General features: G+C 38.0%; 1 protein-coding gene across 1 annotated transcript; it reads left to right on the top strand.

Annotated features, from left to right (window-relative positions):
* Positions 1-14,450: 14,450 nt before the first annotated feature.
* RAD51AP2 (RAD51 associated protein 2) lies at positions 14,451-21,031 on the top strand. Its single transcript, XM_088667196.1, has 3 exons — positions 14,451-17,209; positions 18,009-18,110; positions 19,012-21,031. Exons 1-3 carry the CDS (start codon positions 14,488-14,490, stop codon positions 19,128-19,130), a joined length of 2,943 nt encoding a protein of 980 aa, XP_088523322.1. The 5' UTR covers positions 14,451-14,487; the 3' UTR covers positions 19,131-21,031.
* The last annotated feature ends 1,606 nt before the right edge of the window (positions 21,032-22,637 follow it).

The raw sequence follows: 22,637 nt of genomic DNA, 5'->3' as shown, positions 1-22,637 counted from the left end.
TACAAAGAGTCTTGTGGTACCTTACAAAAGTTAACAATTTTTGCTTTAGTCATTAAGGTGCCCTGCGGCACTTTGTTGCTTTTGCTATAACAGACTAACAAAACACATCCCAGTTCTTGAAGCATGCCATTCTATATTTACCATAAAAAATAGCGAATAGTTTGGCAGGCAATACTGTATTCATGATCTTTTACAGTGTCTGAGGGGACACAGGGGTACGCACACCCCTAAACATTTTGTGAATCTTTGTACTTTTGTCCATTTACTGTATTTATTTTTCCCAATTTGAACTATAAAATGGTGATTTTCTTGAGTCAAAATAGGAGTGCTCCTAAACCCTTTTTTAAAAGAAAAAAAGCACTGATCCTTTATGAGGAAAATGAAAGGCAGCAAATGAAATTTCTCTGAGCATTCAACATTCTAGACCTCGCCACCCCTAGTGCAGACCTATTGAAATCATTGGGATTCGAATTAGTCATGACTAACTGAAGTCCCTTAAATTTCAGTGTGATCCAAGTCTAGATCCAACCCAACATCTTCCTGCAAAGATTTTTCTTCTATTGATGGTTGGGGTTTTTTTTTTAGAAACAAACATCCAATAATAAGATGAAGAGGTCTTTGCAGAGGACTAAATAAATACATTGTAGCTTCGTTGCAATGCGCGTGTAGTTGTCCATTTGTTAAGCAGAAACAGCCCCGGTCTGTATCTGGATGGGTGTCTACATGGGAGTGCAATGTGCTGCATAAAAAATTCTCCCTTTAATAGGGACCCAGGTGGCGCTGTGGTTAAACCACTGAGCCTAGGGCTTGCTGATCAAAAGGTCGGCGGTTCGAATCCCTGTGACGGGGTGAGCTCCCGTTGCTTGGTCCCAGCTCCTGCCAACCTAGCAGTTCGAAAGCACGTCAAAATGCAAGTAGATAAATAGGAACCGCTACAGCGGGAAGGTAAACGGCGTTTCCATGTGCTGCTCTGGTTTGCCAGAAGCGGCTTTGTCATGCTGGCCACATGACCTGGAAGCTATACGCCGGCTCCCTCGGCCAATAATGCGAGATGAGCGCGCAACCCCAGAGTCGGTCACGACTGGACCTAATGGTCAGGGGTCCCTTTACCTTTACCTTTAAATAAAGCGCAGTATGATTCTATTGCAGCAACACAGACAGCGGAGTGGTATGATCAAATTCTGTACCAGGTGATGGAAGAACCAGTTGTCAAAGATGCCAGATTCAATCAAGAATATATTTGGCTCAAAGTGACAGGTGTCAAATATACAGAGAACATGGGAAGAGAACCTAATTTCTTCCTGACAGAGAAACGAAAAGGGTCATAAAAGAGAATATTACTTCTAGTCTTTCAGCTAAATGGTAGCATTCATTTTCTAGCCAGGACCACAGAAATTCAGTTGACATTACACCCGAATGCTGTCTCTTTTCCTGTCAGCAAAGATGATGAAAGGAGGAACATGAACTGTAGAGGAAAATATACTACACATCCAACTTATTCAACCTTTCCTCAGAGGCTGGTTTACAGACCCCTCACCATCTCCATTGCACGCTTCTGACCACATTCCAATTTCTCGATATCCCTCTAAAATAGCAGAACCCAGAAGGATGCAGGGAGGAATTCGACGTCATGCACTTCAGATTGCTCTGTCAGTGTAAACAGGAGAACATACCATTTGGGGGGTTCTCCTGACCCTCCAGAGTGGATTTAGGGGAGGCATAGTGGCAGAGAGAGCCATTGCACTATGAGAGGCCCTTGTGCTGGCTTCTACTACCAGTAGTGTGCCAGATTAGTTGCATCATATAGCCCACACCCTACCATCTTCCCATGAAGGGTATCACACGGGATATTGTCAAAAAACTTGCTAGTAATTCCATCAAAAGGGAGAAAAGGTTAGTCTAGCATGACTTATTCTTAAGAAACACATGTGGGCTCCTTGTAACCATAGAGGGCTTCTCCCCTAAATAAGTAGAGACTCACTGCTTAATGATCTATTCTATATATAAAAAAATTCCAGGTATTGATGTTAAGCTGACTGGTTGATACTTACCTGGCTCCTGGTTCTTCTACCTTTCGGAGGTCAGGATTATGGGATGGGTTTTAATGGGTACGAGAGAATATATTAATTTCAATTTATCCCTCCAAGTGCCTGTGTGTGAGGGTTGAACAGTTTCAGAATCCCACCCTTGGCAGTAAAGTTAAAAAGCATAGGAATTAGGATGCAAAGCCTTGTTTTGAGTAACTGCAGCTATGAAATAAACTGGTGCCCCTTTCTTACCCCGCTTAATAAACAATCAGGCAACAACCTGGGAAGTAAGCTTAGAAACATAATTTATTTCTAATGTTGCATTAGTTCACAGCAATGGGATCAGTAAAAACTATGCAGGCAAAATACTTCTATTTACAGGATAACCAGCTTCAGGCATGTACCTAAAGCCTGGAGCAAGCAGGGACATGTCTGCATCCATCACAGATCAAAGGAAGAAAGAGAGGAACAGGAAGTACTATATGCTCCTTTCTCTTCAAGAAAGGATGGGAAATGACATCACACAGAGCCCTCTCTACCCGTTGCATTTCTATGGTTTGAGTATCTGCCTATCAACAATTCAGCTCTGCGGACTTATCCCCTTCTCATGGTAACTAGTAAGAATATGTGTTTGTTAGGTTTGGCTGCTAAACTCCCACAGGACAACATTTATCCACCTCCACTTTCAATCTCCCTGCACTTCGCTCATTCTCCAGTAATTTTTGAAAACGATAGACAGACACTGCAAGATCATAATTCAGAAGTGTCAGATGCAATAGCACTTCGTATTGTGGTGGTAACTGGGAAAATGGGAATTGAATTTAACAAACCCAACCTGGGACATATGGTTCCCCCTGAGGGTTCTTCCACAGCTTTTGGGTAGCATGAGCACCAGGGAATTGCTGCATAACTGCTATTCTCCCCACCGGAAAAGATGAACCAGCTAGAAAAGCTTTAGCGATCTTATCTATGCCTCAGGGAACCTGCATTTGTGTTCACAGCCAATAACCTTATGTTAGTTGGGAAGCTTTCCAGTTCCTCCTCACTGTTATTGTTTGGTTTCCCTTATTCCCTAGGAGATTAAATACAGGAAAATAGGATCTAAGCTGATCAAATTCAGCAGGCTGCTTTGGAGATTTTTTTAAATCCCTATTGAGGTTACCAGAAGAAAGGTATATAAAGGATATATTTCCTGGTTCCTCACAAAGAAATACATTGTCGAACAAAGATACCATGCTATTTTACTACTACTTTAAAAAAAAAGGAGTAAGATTATTCATAAATTTCCAGATTATGACAATAAAGAGTGTAATTGTTTGAAATCAATAATGGTTCTTAATTAATAAAATTAGTGTTGGAAAATTAATTACTTTGAGGAAAGGGGAAAGGGTAGGATGAAGAAGAAATGTGTTTCCCTTAAACTCTCTCTCCTTCTCAACTCCATACAGAGAAACTGCCCCTCTTGTGCTGCAGGATGTCTTTATTTCATCCCCCCTGCATTTGGCTCCAAGTCCAAACACGGCAAGACAAGTTCATTACTGGAGTCCTAGTTTTATTTTATTCTATTGGAACTTGGAGACAAACTCTGCCTAAGCCCTGCTTGCTGCTAACAAGGCAGTATACTAGTGTGATTTTCTGCAGGTGGCTCTGCCTGGTCACTCAAGTTGCTTTTGGAGAGTAAAACACTTCCCGACTCCTGAATTCCCAGGTGTAATACAAACATTAAATAAGACACCCTTCCAATCCCTACAATTATGTTACTTAGGAGTTATAATGCCAGAGTAGGAAGCAACTGAGGTTTGGCATGACTCTGCGGTGGAAGGGAATTATTTAAGCTTTAATCAAAGTTAATCTAAAGTGATGTGTATAGAGTGGAATTATTTTGAGTTTTCCCTAAAGGGATAGGTTAATTTACTCAACCCTAATGTTTCTCTTAGAATTAGCTGCTTCTTATCTGCTATCCCCATGGAGAAAATTAAAATATATGTCTGAAAAATCTGATGTCTCCTTCAGTGACTGCTAGTGGAAATCATAAAAGATGTTTTAAGATATGCATATTTTGACAATGGAATAGCATTTCAGGAACAAAGCAGGTATCAAGTGCATTGTTTTTGTTTTAGTATGCCTTTTGTGTTCCCATTTAGTATTTTTATGTTGTGAACTGCCCTGTGATCTTCAGATGAAAGGCGGTATACAAATTTGATAAATAATATGAAAGGTGGTTGCTGCATCAGGAAGCAAGTTCAGGGTACTTGCTTGGATTCACAGCAAGGTTCAAAATTCTCGGAGATGTTCAAAATTAAGTGGCAAAAAAAGAGTGTGTGCTTAATGCATTAGCTGGACTACTTTTTAATATATTTCCCTTACAGAGCTACACTCCCCATAGTTCCTGGGAAGATGGATTGTTAAACCACTTTGTGAATTGCAGCTGTGTGCAGGGAATAGGAGGATCCTAACAATTCTCAGCACCTTTACCAAACTAAATTTCCCAGGATTCTTTGAACAAAGCCATTACTCTTTTAAAGTAATATGACACAGCTTTAAATCTATAATGCACCGAGTAACTAGAACTAGCTTACTATAATAGTAGTTTTCAAACCTTTGTTATATTAATGTACCAATGTATATTAATGTTTCCAAGGGACAGAACATGCCTTTAAATTGATCTAAATGCTTTTAGAGCTTCTTAACAAATGGTATAAGTAAATAACGCAAATCTAAATGCTACAGCACAATGGCTCTTCTACCACATGCTGACAGCTAGGGCAAACAAATCCTTGATTTTCCAATAGGAGAGAATTCCATAATTATGGACCAATAGAAGAGACCCAGGTGGCACTGTGGGTTAAAGCACAGAGTCTAGGACTTGCTGATCAGAAGGTCGGTGGTTCGAATCCCTGCAACGGGGTGAGCTCCCGTTGCTCGGTCCCAGCTCCTGCCCACCTAGCAGTTCGAAAGCACATCAAAGTGCAAGTAGATAAATAAGGACCACTCTGGCGGGAAGGTAAACGGCGTTTCCGTGCGCTGCTCTGGTTCGCCAGAAGCAGCTTTGTCATGCTGGCCACATGACCCGGAAGCTGTCTGTGGACAAACACTGGCTCCCTCGGCCTATAGAACGAGATGAGCGCCGCAACCCCAGAGTCGGACACGACTGGACCTGATGGTCAGGGGCCCCTTTACCTTTTCCTTTAGAAGAGAATGGTTCTTTGTGTGTGTGTCTTTTTCCCTACACACATCCTTGCAAACTTTTGTTATAAGGACTTACAGCAATGGAAGTTCAATGTGACTTACTTCCAGCTATGTGGGTATAAGAATGCATCCTCAGTTGACCCTAGAGATTGTAATTAGAGAAGAGGATTTATTTAAGTACCATATATAAAGCCTAAATCATTGGGGACTTTAGAGTCAAAACCACCACTGCATCAAAACCATAACTTTGTCTGGAAAACCAATGTACAGCTTGTTGTCATTGAAAGAAAACTACATGAAAATAATGTACCGTTGGTATTTGACTCCAGTAGAATTAGCAAATATGTATAAATACACCTCCAACATGTTGGAAGTGTAAAGATAAAGAAGGTACTTTTTACCACATGTGGTGGACATGTAAAATAGTAAAAGACTTCTGGGAAATGATATATAACGAATTGAAAAAAATATTTAAGATAACTTTTATCAAAAAACCAGAAGCCTTCTTACTAGGGTTAGCAGTAGATGAAATACCAAAAGATTTATGTATGTGACAACAGCCGCAAGAATGCTACTTGCCCAGAAGTGGAAGGAAGAGAAAGTCCCAACTAAAGAAGAGTGGATAACCAAGATGATGGACTATGCTGAAATGGCAAAGATGACCGTGAGGATCAGGCACCAAGATGACAAGAAATTCAGTCAAGAGTGGGAAAAGTTTATAGAATATCTGAAAGACCACTGTGTATGCTTAAAAACGTTAGCAGGATTGTTGTAACACTTATAAAGTAGTATGAGTCAAGGTAAAAAAAGGAGATAAAATGGATTAGAAAAATGTAATTAGATATTAAAGGGGGGGGGGTGTTGGAGGAAGTCTGAGGGATTTAAGTAATCCCAGGAGTGCAAAGCTTGAAAATTATGTGAATGTATAAGAAGACTGTTTAAAAAATGAAAATAAGAAATATACAATATTTTTTTTTTTTAAAAAAAAACTTTGTCTGGAAAACAATAGCCATGACAGATGCATGGTGTTCACAATGAAAAATTATAATCAAGACACAAACTGCCCTGTTCTATACCAGCTACACTTTTTCCCATAGGATTTTTCCTTTGGTAGAATCCACTTGGTTTTCAGTTAACCGCAAATGTCAGTGGATTTGAACCATTTGCATGCAAACTTTTGTGTATGAAAATGGAAGGAATAGTCTAGTTCCAAAAATAATGCAATACAAATTAATGTGCCTTTTTTTTGAGTTGCTGGTGGTTAATGTTGGCCTGGGAACTGTGTTATCAATTCCTGCTGTGAGAAATGATATGGTAAACTGCTGCTTCGCTGTTGTGGATTAATTAAGAGAAAAATTAAAGAAAACTACCTACGTAAAAAGCCATGTTTGTCTTTGGGGTTTTGCAAAACTGATACAAGAAAACCATTGAAGGAAAAAAAACATTTTGCAAATTGTTTAATCTAGTTCAGCAATACTGTGTCACTGGCTAATTTATTCATGCCTAATAGGTGTTTTTGCAAATACCATAGACTTTTGGATGCCTTTGATGGAAGGCCAAGGATTCAAAAAATAATTATCTTGCATTGTGTATTGCTCACATCCTCTCCTAAAGTAAGTACAACTGCTTGCTGTGGGTCAAACTGCAGATATTTCACCGCACTGAAAATGTAACCCCTGTCCATGTTTGTATTAACAGCACAGTTATTCATTAATGAAAAATTTTATATCATGCTTTCCATGAGACAATGTACCAGAAAATGTAAACTCCTAATTGTATGTATGGCCTATCTTCATAGGATATCCAGCTGAGAGTCAAGATTTGTTTTTATCATCTTGTATACTGGCCAGTATATTAGTGCTTGCAAGCATTATGGCAATGTTTCAAACCTGAGATTCTAGGCTCCCATGAATTGATTCCCTATTTCTAATTCTTGATTTCTTGCCCTATGACATCATTTATTCTTCTTCTTTGCTATTTAGGCAATTCTCTAAAGTATATTGTTTTGCGGGGAACCATAGAGATACAGTATAGCCATTTTCACTACGGTGATCCTTCACAACCATTTTTTTTTTTTTTTTTACAAATTCTGAGGCAGAACTGGGTTGTAAATTTTAAATAACAGCATTGCTGTGCTTGCCCATTTGGATAAGGGCCGAGACACAAAGCATTGGAACTTTTCTTTACGATAAAGGAATGCTAGAATACCAGGATAAACAACCAGACCGGAAATGAAGGTTCAAAACTTTATGTGTCACAAGGACTCTCCAGCTCCCTCCTGCCATTTCCGGATTTGAATTAAAATATTTATTTATTTCCTAGCACCATATGTGTACATGGTCGCAAGTGGGTTGCTTGCGTGTAAGTAAGGGGGGGGGGGAAATGCCTGTATAATAAAGAATGAATAAATGTATCTACGAAACACTAATACACCAGGTTGTCAAATACATATGTTGTCCCTAGTGTTTCTGCTTGTTAGGGCTGCCAATCTATTACAATCTTGTTTAATAATACAAAATGAATTTTAATCATGGCATGATTCCCTTTGACCATTTATGCAGCTTTTATTTTGTTGCTTGTTAGACGTTTGTAATTTTCAGATTTTAGGAATGATCACTCCAATACATTTTAGGGAATGTGCCCATTAAAAAACCCAATGATTCCTGTAAATTTTTACCATTGGGATTCATATTAAAGTGAAGAACTCTGGATATTTTAAAATTAATTTGCTAACCTTGTTGTATACCTATTGTTTCCTCAGGGATACCAACCTTTTTATTTGTCAGGCTTATTCTAACCCCTTTGCTAGTGGTTCTTTAGCCAGGACAAATAATGAGGGGGGAGCCTTTTTTGCTACCCCATTCAACACATTCAGTTCCTCTAATCTTCAAACCGCTTTCCATTCTGATGCAAGCACTCATAAGATACACAAACTAATTGCTGATATCCGCTCTTTCAACAATTCAAATTAAGATTTCCCTTCCAATTTATCAAGCACCTTAATAGCATCCCAAGGGAGTATTGCTAATGGTTGTTTGTATATTTCTGTGGAATCCAGTTGTATTAAGTTGTCTTCAAATAGGCTGTTTATCTTTTCCTTACACACCATACATGATCTTTGTGCACGTAATTAGAGGCTATATTTACCAATTGTTCCACTAGGAGGGTAGTAAAACATGGAAGTGAAGTTGTTACTAGGGAGATAGGGCGATAAAATTCAACTACTTAATTATCTTTATTGGCTTTCACTAAGACTATAATCCTAGTTTGTTTCCAAGAACGATCCCCCTTCTTTTCTTTTATTAAGTAATTTGGCCAGAAGAGAGCTAACATACTTACTAAATATTTTGTAAAAAAAAAAACTAACTACTGTACTTAGGTATGTGCCCAATCCTGGCAAGGTATTCAGTTGGACGTTCTTTTATTACTAAGGAACTACATGTGACATTCCAGGGGGGGGACCTATTGGGTTGTTGTTTTTATTTTTATTATGTATTTTGTGGTTTTATATCTTGATCTTATTCTGTGAACCGCTCTGAGACCCCCGGGTATAGGGTGGTATATAAATTCAATAAATAAAATAAAATAAAATAACCTTGCAAAAGTACAATAGGTATTGTGAGCCCATCTTGGGGGAGCAGCACATTGAATGCCCCATGATCTTGTGGGTTCAGGGCAGAGGATATACTTCAAATTTATTCTCATATCCAAAGATAAGCAAGTACAAACATAGGCCATTGAGAGAAACGACGTCAAACCAAAAGCACTTTGCGGACTAAATACTTTTCACCAGTGCAGGTTGGTCTTTCTAAAGCAGCGCAACGAAAGATTGTGATGTACTTTGATTGAAGAAATTACTTTTAAGCACAGAATAAACACCATGAAAATACTGTGCCTCCCTGTCTAGAACAACAGGACCTAAAATTGTTCAAGAAGGACTAAGCTGTGCAACAATTTTTTTTGTTGGGTGTGTTACATTTTCTGTTTTTCTTCAGTTAAAATATTTTTTAAATCCTGCTTAGTTTAATTTGCACTGCTACGTAGAACGCTGTTTCATGCAGGTTTTATTTCTTTCTAGAATCCCTGTGATATTTATTTGTTGGATTTATATCCCTCCTTGCCTTCCAAAGTGGCACATAATTTGTTTTGCAGAGAAATGATCCCAATCTAAGAGTGTTTTATGAAAAATCAAAAAATTCATACAACAATAAAGACAGAGTGCTGTTGATGGGAGCGGCATGTACGCAGCTTGAGGGTATTCCTTGATCCAGCTTTATTAATTTATTAAAACATTTCTATCCTGCCCTGTATAATTTATTTTAAAAATTCCTATCCTGCCCCGTCTAATATGATCCACCAAATGTTGGATTCCCAGTTTCCACCTGACCATGACTATTGGCCATGAGATCTGAAAATTAAGAGGAGCTCACTCACAGCCCATAATTTCCTTAACCACTTGCTTTGTACAATACCTTTGGTAATAGCAAAATGCAGAATAGTATTATATGTATATGGGGGGGGGAACACCCACGTATTCATTATTAGTACATTATAAATTAAAAATGCGGCCACAAACAGCATTTTGCTGAGAGCCACTAAAGGATCAGGCATGCGCTAGATATGGCTTTTACTGTTAATGAAATTCAGGGGGCACTTATTTTAGCAGAATGCCATTTGTTCAGGATTAATGCAATGATCTTTGGTTTTAAGTGAATAAACATTACATACTGGACCAGCTGAATTCAGGATTTGGGAGTCCCAAACTAAATTTAAAGAAATGAACATGTTCTCTCTGCTCGACCCCCACCCCCTTTTCAAATGTGACGTGAAGCACAAAAGTAGAAAGATAAATAAAACGGGAGCAGAGAATAGAACAGGGAAGCTTTATATTTTGGAGCTGTGAGCAATAGTAACATAGTCAAAATCCCCAGTCAGCCTCATCCTATAAATGTTTACTTAGGTGTAAGTCTCACAGAGGTCCAATGTGGTTTACTCTCAAGTAACACAGCCTAAGCCATGTTTCCCTTCAACAAATCTTCTGACAGAGATGATTGAAGAAAAGCGAAAGGCCTGCCTATCTTTTAAGCTGATTCTTCTAGGTGGGGAATATTAGAGGAGAAACTCCTCAACTGCAACGGCCATCTTCTACCCACTTTTTTTTGTGGGGGGGGGGAAGTCCCACTGAGAATTAATCCCAAGTAAAAGATGCTAAAAACATGAAGGAAAAATGGGTCACTATTGGGGGGAAATACCGACATTTTTGTTTTGTTATTCCTGTCAGGTTTTATGGTTTATGTGTGTGTGGGGTTTTTTCGTAATAGAAAAATAAAATTTGTGTTTAAAAACAACTACATAGAAACCAGATGCTTAATTGTCACAACTTTTCTTTTTGTGAGGAAAGAGGGAAGATTACCCTCCACACACACCCCATGATGGTGCTTGCACTTATTCCCCCCCCCCCCGAACAGAAGGGTGGGGTGGGGACGAGAGCCTTCGTTTCGCATGTTAATCTGAATTTGAGCCCCACTGAGTTAAATAGGATTAACTCCCATGTAACCGTGTACAGGATTGCATTTTAGGGCAAAGTCCCCATTTTCTGCCCCTCCTCCTGTGTTGCCAAACGCCTCACGGCGTTTTCCCGCCTAAATGAGTCCTCATGCTGGAGGCAGTAGAGACGCAGAGAAATAATAATCCGAGCAGTCATTGCTTGTAGGTGGATCTTCCAGGTGCTTTTATGTCCCCCCTTTCCTTTTTTATTTTGGCTTCCACTTAGGAAATAATAAAATCCTTCTTTTTACTGACCCCCCCCCCCGGGGGTGGGTGATGTGTTTCTCAGCCACAGCTAGCAGTGCCATCCTGCATTTCTGGCTATTGTTTTCTATGAAAGGTCATAACTTTCAGTCTTGGTGAGGATGGAGGTCAAGGGTCTGAAGGAACATAAAAGATGGAAGCTTTTTTTAAAAAAGTTTGACGTGTCCAGAAAGGGCACCGCTGCCTCAGAGTACACACGACTTCTAAAACCCACAATTCCTGTGCACACTCTTCTGGATATTACTTACTTACTTACTTACTTACTTACTTACTTACTTACTTACTTATTTATACCACACCCATCTGGCTGGGTTTCCCCAGCCACTCTGGGGGGGGGGCTTCCAACAGAACAACAACAACAACATGATAAAACATCAAACATTAAAAACTTCCCAAACCAACTCTGCTTGTATAAGTATGCTCTCAGAGACTATATAAATAACCAAGCAAACCTGACATTATAATAATAGCATCTCCATTTTGAACCACTGGCATGCAAACTTTTGTGTATAAAAAGGGAAGGAATAAGTCTAGTTCCAAAATAATACAATCTCAATTTCAACGTGCACAAATATGCAAAAGGAATCATATTACATGGGGGGGGGAAGATTAGTTCACAAACTAATATGTGTGTGGGGTAGGAGACATCTTCATGGTACATTTATATTACTCAGGAATTTATTTATTTTTTGTATTACTCAAGAACTATCACAATTAGAAAGGGGGGGGGATCATGCTCCAAGTCTCTTCGCCTCATCTGCCAAGAAGTGATCACAATAAATTGCTATGATGCCTGAAAAGGTTGTTTTTTGCAGGTTCCTCCTCACAATCTGTACACTGGGTTTGGGGTTTTTTGAGGGGGATTGAGTTTCATTCATGGTCTGTCCTTCTTGCTTCAGAGGCTGCACCATTGCCCTCATAGAAGTAGTACATGGTGAAGCTGAATTTCTCAGCTCTGAGGCGGTGAAGGAGCTGGCTGTGGAGGCAGCTGGTTTAAATTGTCCCAGGTCCTGAAACAAGAGGCTTGCCATACCTCAGGAAAATTCCTGACATGTCCTGGTTTTCGGTGTAAAAATGGCGTGGGGGGGGGAATTTTGCCAAACCGCCATAATGTCAGGGGAAACCCAGATGTTTTGCGGCCTTCCTAAAAAATAAAATAAAAAGCTCAATAACTTAGCAGGTGTCAGGAGTTTTACTGAAATATGGCCACCCTATGCAACAAGTAGCATTTGGTAACAACAAGAATCTGCGGAGCCCAGAGAACAGTGAAAGTGTTACAACGAATGCCCCATAGGGGAATTCCTTCCTCCTTGTTCCTTTCTCTCTTATTTTTTTTACCTCAGCACAGTAACATAACAATGTGGATGTTCTAGGGTTGCCCTATTTCAAAAAGTAAAAACCAGGACACCCTGGTTTTTCAGAGAAGCAGTTTACTTTTAAAATGTTATCAGAAGAACCAGAAATCAGGGTCAAATAATTTCACAGAAACCGCTTCTTAAAATGCTATCTGAATATTAATGCTTAATTAATTAATTAATTAATTAATTTCATTTATAACCAATGAGCTAGGTCAGGATTGAGGCAGTAGACCTAAACACACAATAAGATTGTGCTTCAAATCAGTTGCGCCTATGTGCAATCGATGTGAAAAATTAGTCGCTGCTAACTTGCCTGATTGAATTGAACAGGAACTAAGTGCAACACACTCGCCCTGAATCCAGCCCAGTGTGGTTTTAATATGTCTTGCTTGAAGTTATTACAGTACAAGAACATTTCATTTCATTGTAGAATGCAGGCCTCAGTCAATGTAATTAAATGTTTTTAATGTCTCTTTTTTTAAAAGCAAAACAAAACTGCAGAGAGGAAGGATCGGAAGTTTGCAATTAGCACCGTCATTCCTGAACTCTTGATTTGTGTGAAAGGTTACGTATTTAAAACATTTTTTATACTGCTCTTCATCTGTTTAGAACTAAATAAAACAATCAATAAGCTTGCAGCAGATTAAAATGATTGTGTGTAGAAAAAACATCTGTACATGCCACTGAAAGGATTTCAACATGAGTGCCACAAAAGCTACTCTAGGATGTTCCAAAGCCAGCTAAAAAGTCCCATTGCTGAGAACTGCACCTCTGATAGAGGAAGTATCTGAAACAAGACTTTCCGAAGGTATCTGAAACAGAGACATTCTGTTAGGCTCAAAATGTGGGTTAGATTAGCCTGGGAAGAAGCACTCTTTGAGTTTACATAAGTAGGGACACATGATGGAGAGTATGCAGGGAATGGCTAAAAGCGCTGTCAGCCAGAGGGCCCATTTGAATTAAGCAAATATACTTGGGGCTGCTTTCGGAAAGTGGTTAACAGTGCCCATTGTATGCTGGTGATGTTCTCAACCCACATTGACCAAGAGCTATTAGCTACCATTTACATGTGGTATGCAGTTCTAGCCCACTCCATGTTACTGTAGTAGTTATACCGACCAGTAATGGGAAGACTCTCTTCCATTTTTATTGCAATATGGGAACTATGTGTTGCCTTCTCTGGTGGAATCCACACACACACACACAAGCCGTGAAAATGCTTTAAAAACACATTGAATTTTGTGTAGCTCACTGTCGCCATCTAGTGTCACATTTGTATATTGCACTTTACAACACATTTAAGATGTTTTATTTGCAGCTGTGTCCTCTGTTTATTGCCCAAACTATGGCTTTATCCACATTAGAGAGTACTCTGGGATATCCCTCACTCCAAATTTAAATTAACAAGATTTTCATGAGTAGTGGTGGAACCACTCGGGGCTTTTTCCCTAGAAAAATAGGTGCCAGTACTCACCATGAAGTTGTTACAGTAAGTGTCACACTTTTTAACATAAAAAAATTTGCTGTTACTGCATACCCTTTGTTACCCCCTGAAAAAAAGCACCAGAACTACTGTTCTTAAAATGTAAAAAAGTAAACAGAACTACTGAAATACTGGTCATTGAAATAAGCAGAATAATAAAGTAAACAGAAATACTGAAATACTGATCACTCCTTTTTTCAAAAAAAGAAATGAATCACACCTAGTGCTGTGATCCTAAGCAAATTTATGGGGAAATAAGTTTACTTTAAATGTATGGCCTCTTATTCCAAGTAACTATGTTTAGTACTTTTCTTTAAAAGCTCTGTAATTATTTTTTCATCTTTTAACATACTCCTATGGTAACTATAGATCAAATGAAAATGATGTCATTGCTATTGTCTCATATGGAAAAAATGATAAACATGAATAAGAGAGCACCATGTTATTCAAAATGCATTTTGTTAAATGTATGTTGCTAATGCTTATAATACACAAATAGTTTGCATAATTTTAATTATAAGTTGGTTTAAATTTCAGAACAGGTCTCATCAAGTTTTATTACTCAGAGCTGAACATGGAAAGTTCAAGTTTACAAGCACTTCTATCCATATCAGAAGAGATGGAAGAACCCTGGCCAAAGAAACTGAAAACAGATAGTCAAGTGAGCTCAAATGAGCAGAGGCAGTTGCTAAAAAGTTTATGCTATGCAGATAAGAAATCACCAAACATGCATCTAGGTTTTCCTGAAGGATCTTCGGATTTCAGTCAAAACAATTTGGAATTGCAAGAGAAAAACAGCACAAAAAACAACTTAAGACAGTATCTATATTTTAGACTTTGTATGAATGCCAATTTGCATTCCAGATTGTTAGGAAATATACCATTCATAGAAAAATGGGCACTTGAAAATGATTACTGTAGCAATTTAAAAGATTCTGGTTCTGAATTTAATGAAAATTATAATTCAAAACCCTGGACCATTTTTGCTAAAGAAAAAGAAAAATCAATAGATAGTGGCAACATTTCAAAGAAGACTGAGTTACCATCAGTAAATATACTTTCTTATGACATCTTGGCAGAAAACATTGTTGTAAGAATAGAATATTTACTTACAGATGTGCCAGCATTTCAAACTAATGAAAATGGCACAGGTTGTCATCATGTACATGGAGAACAAAACCATATTCCCAAACCAGTTGCAGATGGTGGAAGAATCAGTGGCAAAACCCCACTGCTATGTTTGCTAGCTGGCAATTTCATGAAAGGAAGAAAATCGAACATTGGATCGTTCTTATATGAATATAAACATGTTGTGGGTGAGGATGAAAATATTTTATTCCGCACAAAGCAAACAAATCCCTTGGCAAAGAATAACCTAAGAAGGAACAAAGTATATAAGCACATGTATATATCTTATTCAAGAAGCTGTGGAGTTGTAAATACCAAATTAGTAAAATGTGCTGCTTTTGAGTTATTTTTACATGATTGCAGCACTGCAGTTAAAAAGAATGCCTCAATATTCAGCCATTTTTTTCTGCTCAATACCCAACAAAGGGAAATGTCCAATGGCACCAGTACCATGGAACACTTCGAATTTTCCAGATATACTATAGAAGATGGTAGCTTTTCAGTAGTTGGTAATGAAAAAGAACAAATGGCAAGGCAACTTATAATTTCTAACAAACACATTTTTCCAGAGAATTATTTTCACAGCTCTACTTTATGGGGGGAAAGGTTGTGTAGTCCTACAGTGCACAACCTGACAGCAAACTTCAGACTGTTTAACTATTTGACTTCAGCTCCACTCAAATTTGGGAAGTGCAGTATTCAACAATCAAATCTTCCAATGGTGAGTACAATGGAACCAAATATACAAAAGAGAACTGGAGAATTCTTCAATGAAAACAATGCTTTTCCTGTTAAAAAATTTAAAGCTTCTCATTTTATTCTAAGAGCACATAGCAAAGCACAAGCAAGCAAAAGCAATTTATGTCCCAGAATAAGAACTTGTAGCAGATCAATGATGAACAAAACAAGGAATGGTAATTGTGAAGACTGTGGTTCTACTGAAATGAAAGTCAATTTGTATCCGTTTGACACATATAAACAAATTTGCCTCAGTACTGATTCAGAGGAAATTTCATTTATAGGAAATGTGATCTTTAATGTTGAAAATAAAAAAAAATATAGCAAAGGATATTTTGTTCCTGATAGAAGAATAACTTGCAGTGGCTGTGATACATTGACTTATAATTGTGTTCTCCCTCAGTTATATACAATTTGCAATCCTTTTTTGGAACAGAAAAGCAAAAGTAAAAAGTCTCAGTATCCCAAAGATATAAACAACAATAGTCAAAGGCACACATGTGAAGACAACAACATGCACTTCCCTATTAATGGCCTTAATTCTGGAAATGTACTTAAATATAATGGTGACCAGTATTTTACTTCAACTGTTTCTTATGATCTTTGTATAGATCAAAATAGGCCAGTGAGCGTCAAAGCTCAGCGTTACAAGATTTCCCGGCATGGAAAAAGAAGAAAACCAAGTGGCTTTATATTTGAAAATAATAATAGTGTTTTACCATACTACCCTGTTTGTAGTTCTAGAATCCCTAAGACCTTGAAACATCCTATAGTTAAAAAAGGAGAAAATCTGAATTTATTGCTTCAGAAAAGTATTTTCTTAAACAGCACGCATAATCCAGAGCTAGCGTCTGTGAAACAAAATGCCAAAGAAGTGGATAAGAAAGAAAATTCAACTTTTGAACAGAGTTATATAAGCAAAAGAAATCAACCTCAGAATATAACTATGCTATGTTTCAATTATGGATGTGGGGAAAGTGCTAGTTCTAAAGACAAATTAACAATGACTTCATGCACAATGAAACAAGGCCATTTTGAAGATGCCATAGAAAAGCATTTATCGTCTGAAATTAAAAGCAGGCACGAGTTTGAACTGAAAAATCAATTTGATCTGGTACTGAAAGAACTTTTCATGTTTAATGAAATCAGTAAGGAAAATGTGGAAAAAGAAATGTGGGAATGTGGAAAAAGAAATTTTTTTGAGAAAGATCCCCTTGTATTTAATCATTCTGACAGCATACTAGATGAAGACTCCAGAAATATTTTTGAAAATAAGGTGAATGTGACCTTTACCACTACTGGTAGTACTGGGAACAGTACTGTTGTAAAGCATACAACTGGGATGAAGCCAACTAAGAATGAACAAAGTTTATTTAAGAACACAGTGATAAAAAGTCCTGGAGAGCAAGAAGTACCACATGACCATTGTCCTTCGAGTGTAACAGATGAAGAAATGTTCTATGCACCCTCTCAAGGTAACTATATTATTATGCAGTATGATCACATACAGTGGTACCTCGACTTACGAACGACTCGACAACCAAATTTTCCAACTTACAAATGGGGGTAATGGCCGCGTGCTTACGAATGTCTTGACATCCAGAAAATACTGCGGTGAATTTTTCCATTTCCAATGCATTCCTATGGGAAATCATGTTTCCAATGGCGTTTTTCGACTTACGAATTTTTTGACTTACGAAGGTGCCTTCGGAACGGATTAAATTCGTAAGTCGAGGCACCACTGTAGTTGAATTGGCCTTCTGTTGCATGTGAATCAAGAGGAAAAGACGAAAAGGATGTGTCAGAACTTTCTGAATGTGCTAATACAGATTACATTTTCAAGGTAACTAGTAGGGCTGGTTTCAGGCTTGAGGGGCTCTGGTGGGACCCATTCTCTATTTGTCCAAGCCAACTTACCTGGCAGAAGTGACAGCTACCAGCAGTGTCAGGTGGCTGAAGGACACCATTTAAAATTTCAACAGTGTCACAGAATGACACTAAGGTTGCATTCCCATCCCCACTTACTTGGGAGTAATTCAGTAGTCCTTATGGTAAATATAGGGGAACGAAGTGTAGGCATCAGGAGTGGACTGGTTCAGGGTTCAATGTGCTGTTTCTGGTCTTGATAACCAGTTAAAGGCATCAAAAAGTTATCTTGCAGGGCATCATAGTTTGCTGGGTAATGTGCAGTGTGCATTTTCTAGAGCAAAACACCAGTTCAACTTTTAAAAAATAAATATAATACTAATTATGAGTTTATTTTTTCCATTTAAGAACCTGGCGATTCTCCTTGTAAACAGCCTTTCACTTGGAGCCCAGCATTTGTGCCTCATACATTTATGGAAGAAAAAAGCTACGGTTTAAGAAATGAAAGAGGTAAATTATTCTGATTTTAGTTATTTACCATAGAAACGTTGTTACCTTATATTTATTTTTCAATGTAAATCACAGCAAGTAGACATTTTTCAATATGGGATTATTCGTCTTGTTTGCATTCAATAGCAGAAAATGAAGCATATTTTGCTCACTGAAATGGCAAAAAAGGTACGAAATATATGGAGTGAATATAAAAATAGTTTATGTCTTCTCTATTTTGCTACATTTCAGTCAACTGTATTTGCTCCTCCATTAGATATTTATTACAATATGAACCAAAGTACAAACTTTTCAGGAGAAAAATTACCCTACATAATCAAGTAATCAGCATTATTCATAATTGGGCAGCCCTGCCTGAGGGCTCCTCTGCCCAGATTCAGTTCCCTGATTGGCGATTTCAGCGAACCCTTTTGCAGCCATGGTTTGGATTCAAACTGCATCGGCAAACAGAGAAAGCAGGTCTCTCTGACAGCATCAATTGGTTGATTGGCACTGACAGTGAGCCCTCTTAGCTGCACTAGGCTAGGAGATTTCTTAGTGCAACCAATCAAAATAGGACTTGCTGAAAGTACAGATTTCAGAAGAAGATTGTATTATTTCTCTTGGATACTATACAATAGATGCCCATGATGCACACCAAAATGTACATTTATTGTATCTGAAGAAGTATGCATGCACACGAAAGCTCATACCAATGACAAACTTAGTTGGTCTCTAAGGTGCTACTGGAAGGAATTTTTAAAAATTTATTGTTGTGGTGGTATTCACAATTCTGCAGCCTTGATTTGGCTTGGACTAAGAAAAACTTCAAACTTTTATAATGAGAAACTATGGTGAGACAGGGATACACATACAAAGTGTTTTCAGTTTTCATGATGCAGTTTCATATCTTTTTATACAGGAGATTTTTTATTGGATGGAATTGTAAGAGTACAGCCTCTTAAAACATGCCGTGGTCCTTTAAGAGTTGGATTATCAAAGAAAGCTAAGCCAAAGCAACTTCATCCGTATTTGAAATAGTTCAACATACCATGTTTTTAAAAGCACTTTTTGAACCAAAACCATTTACAGTTTTTAGTACATTATATATGTTATAAATATTTTTGGTTTAAAAGGTTTTAATAATAAAAGTCCTGTACGATGATATACTAAGATATGAGTGCTTCATAATGTAGTTTTACAGCATTTATTTATATAAGGATTCTGTGAAATTTCCAAACTTTCATATTTAATATGATGCAAATACATTGGATAAATGCATTATCTTTGGTTAAGCTATTCTCATTTCTTACACTAACAAAATGTAGCAGCTTATAGCATTTTATTATAATCAGCCATTTTTAATGATGTAGATCAGCTTTAATGCATTATAGATTATCACTGGTCAATAATGATCTAAAGTCATGTCATTCACACAAGGACTTCCTGTTGCTCAACATAACTTTGTCTTTTATCCCCACAGCTCCGCATTATCTGATGTGGAGGGTTGGAGAACCCCCAGAACAGGTTTTGGGGGTACATGGGAGGAGGAGAGGGGGAAGAAGCTTTGTTGCATAAGCAAACATCCTTGTGAGAATGTAGTGACTTCATTGGATAAGAACCCATAGCCTTTCTTATTTATTATATTCATATATTCTTGAGAGAATTTGTGTCTTAATCAGCCATGCACCACACTAGGTTATATGCATGGCTACTGCGTATTAGAATCTCTGCACAACCTAATACTGTAGTTGTTTGGAACTACTACCTTTCACAGAGTTGAGGATGGGAGGAAAAAGATTGTATTCACTTTTCCCACTTTTCATATTCTGGCAAATATTTTAGCAGTGTATTCATAGTGAGGGTTTCTCCCCATTTTATAAGAATTCTCATAAAAATTGTTGCCTGATCACCTTTGGGCATTACATGAGCTATTATAATCCAAATACTGGCAAATAGAATATCTCAATTTGGGGTAACAGGGTGCTATAAAATTGTTTTACTGCACATGCCATTAGTATAAGGATCACACATTTAGTTGCTTATGTGGCTAAGCTGACAATTCATGAATATTCAAAGGCAATGACAAATAAAGAGAATTGCTTCCTATTAACAATTAACATTCACATAATGGGCAACCCCATTCCCCTTCCCAGCTGCTGCCAATCTCAGAAACTTAATAGATAGTCTTTTCCCTGCCACACCATGCCACCCTAGTTCTGTCAACAACTGTATTATCTGTGATCAAATTCTAAAGGCAATTGGAACCATAGTTAGTTATGAATGAGTAACTTATTCCATTGTTTTTAGTGAGGCAGTGCAATCCCATAAATGTCTATTCAGAAGTAAGCTGCATTAAACTAAATGAGACTTACTTCTGAGTAGACATGATTAGGACTGTACTATTAGGCACAGGTGACTTTAACTGGATGGGAACCAATAACTTCAAACCCAGTTCCAAAACAATCAAGTTGTTTCTCTCATTGAAACATAGGAGCTAAATAGTCTTACTTTACATTGCTTTGTGTTTAAGATCAGTTTACTGAGTGATTCCTCAACACTGGGTCAAAGCTAGAGCATGTTATGTAACTTCCAACTGTTAGCACTGGGAATTATGATAAACAGTTGATTAATGGTGTCTATGTTCACATGTTTTCTGGAGTTATGGATGATTCAAAGTAAACATGTTTGTTATTAAGCAATTTTATAAGCATTTTAGTAGTTATTGCACTAAGTTGATATTGAAATTTCCTATTTACATAAGCACGTTACGTTGAAACTGAGCCTGCAATTGTTCATATTACCTAACTCTCTTTTTCAGTAGATTGACTTATCTTTTAAATAAAACATTAGCAAAAACCAAAATAAAACACAATGGCAAAAAATGGTAACACCAAATAAGACAGCTAATTAAGATTTGAGTGTGAAATAAAGGATTTTAACAATCTAAACTATTATTTTCTATTTCTTCAGTGTTTTCAGATATCTGGGTACTTGTAATTTAACAAAGAGTAAGTCCTAAGCTATGTAACAGGACTGGAATGTAGTACTAGAGACATCTCTTTAATTGCAGATTGAATATCAATTTTAGATAAAGGAGAATTGGATTGTGCAAAAATATACCAGCTGCATTAGACAAATTATGCAACAACAAGGTATTTTTGAATCTCTGGACCTTGGCAGGATGTTTCCTTTTGATTTCAACAATGGCATCTGAAACAGAAGAATATAGCAACCCTCTATATAAAGCATCTATTATATCTTCTGTTCCTCATTAGGAGGCATCCCCAAACTTCGGCCCTCCAGATGTTTTGGACTACAGTTCCCATCATCCCTGACCACTGGTCCTCTTAGCTAGGGATCATGGGAGTTGTAGGCCAAAACATCTGGAGAGCCGCAGTTTGGGGGTGTCTGCTCATTAGATTTTATGCCAGTAAATTGTGGGTGTAAACTGCTGGCATCAGTGGGAAGAGAGACACAAGAGAACATTATGCTCATTCACTTTGTGGAAAAAAAGGCTGAAGGTGGAGCTACACATTACAGACAAACAGGTGGAGCACAAGCCCAACTGCATTTAGGGAAAAACAGCTTTGGAACAGGGTGGGGACAGCAGAAAGGGAGTATGTTTAATCTGTTCCTACAGACCACTTTGCCACAACAAAATCTTCCTTAAACAACTTCCTTTCTGGGTTCCAGGCATATATTTAATTCTTGCAAACATACACCTGGTACTTTCATGGGGGGGGATACAATGGGGACATTTTCATTGGCAAAGTGGCAGGAGGAAGGGCTAACCTAAGGCCCAGGGGCCGGATGCGGCCCAATCGCCTTCTCAATGTGGCCCGCGGACGGTCTGGGAATCAGTGTGTTTATACATGAGTAGAATGTATCCTTTTATTTAAAACACATCTCTGGGTTATTTGTGTGGCCTGCCTGGGGTTTTTTTTTTACATGAGTAGAATGTGTGTTTTTATTTAAAATGCATTTCTGGGTTATTTGTGGGGCATAGGAATTCGTTCATTCCCCTCCCCCCCCCAAATAGTCCGGCCTACCACATGGTTTGAGGGACAGTGGACCGCCCCCTGCTGAAAAGGTTGCTGACCCCTGCCACCCTCAGCTGCATTTTAGCTCCAAATCGGCTTCTCATGAGGTTGTTTTTCCTACATGAAAGAGCCACTGATGTTGCACCATGTTGCTCCTCTCTGAATGCTAGGTATTCTGTTTTGCGAACCATTTTTTTTTAAAAAAAACCCCTCAACATATAATTACAAAACACCATTCACATTTTGTGACTAATGATGGAAGGTTTCCCCCGTTCCAACGAAAAGGTCCATCGAACTGGATTCATTTTCCAGGCATCTGCTAGAGATCCAAAAGTAATCAGAATTAAAATTGGATCAGTTCTGACTGATCTTGACAATTAAATCTGATTGTATTATTCCTGATTGAATCCACTGGGAATATGAAACAGGAAGCTTCCCTATCACCGACTCATACATTTTGAACCCTCCTCTGCCCTGATCCCTCCTCACTGCCTCTTTCCAAATG

This window comes from Zootoca vivipara, chromosome 3, assembly GCF_965207765.1.
Source record: "Zootoca vivipara chromosome 3, rZooViv2.hap1.1, whole genome shotgun sequence".
Lineage (NCBI taxonomy): Eukaryota > Metazoa > Chordata > Lepidosauria > Squamata > Lacertidae > Zootoca > Zootoca vivipara.
The sequence above is the reverse complement of the archived record's forward strand: the minus strand, read 5'-3'. Positions and strand labels throughout refer to the sequence as shown.

Coding starts and splice junctions, on each gene's coding strand:
- RAD51AP2 (XM_088667196.1), top strand. CDS start 14,488: ATGGAAGAACCCTGGCCAAAGAAACTGAAAACAGATAGTCAAGTGAGC. Junction 17,210..18,008: donor GTTCTATGCACCCTCTCAAG/GTAACTATATTA, acceptor TTTCCATTTAAG/AACCTGGCGATTCTCCTTGT. Junction 18,111..19,011: donor CGGTTTAAGAAATGAAAGAG/GTAAATTATTCT, acceptor CTTTTTATACAG/GAGATTTTTTATTGGATGGA.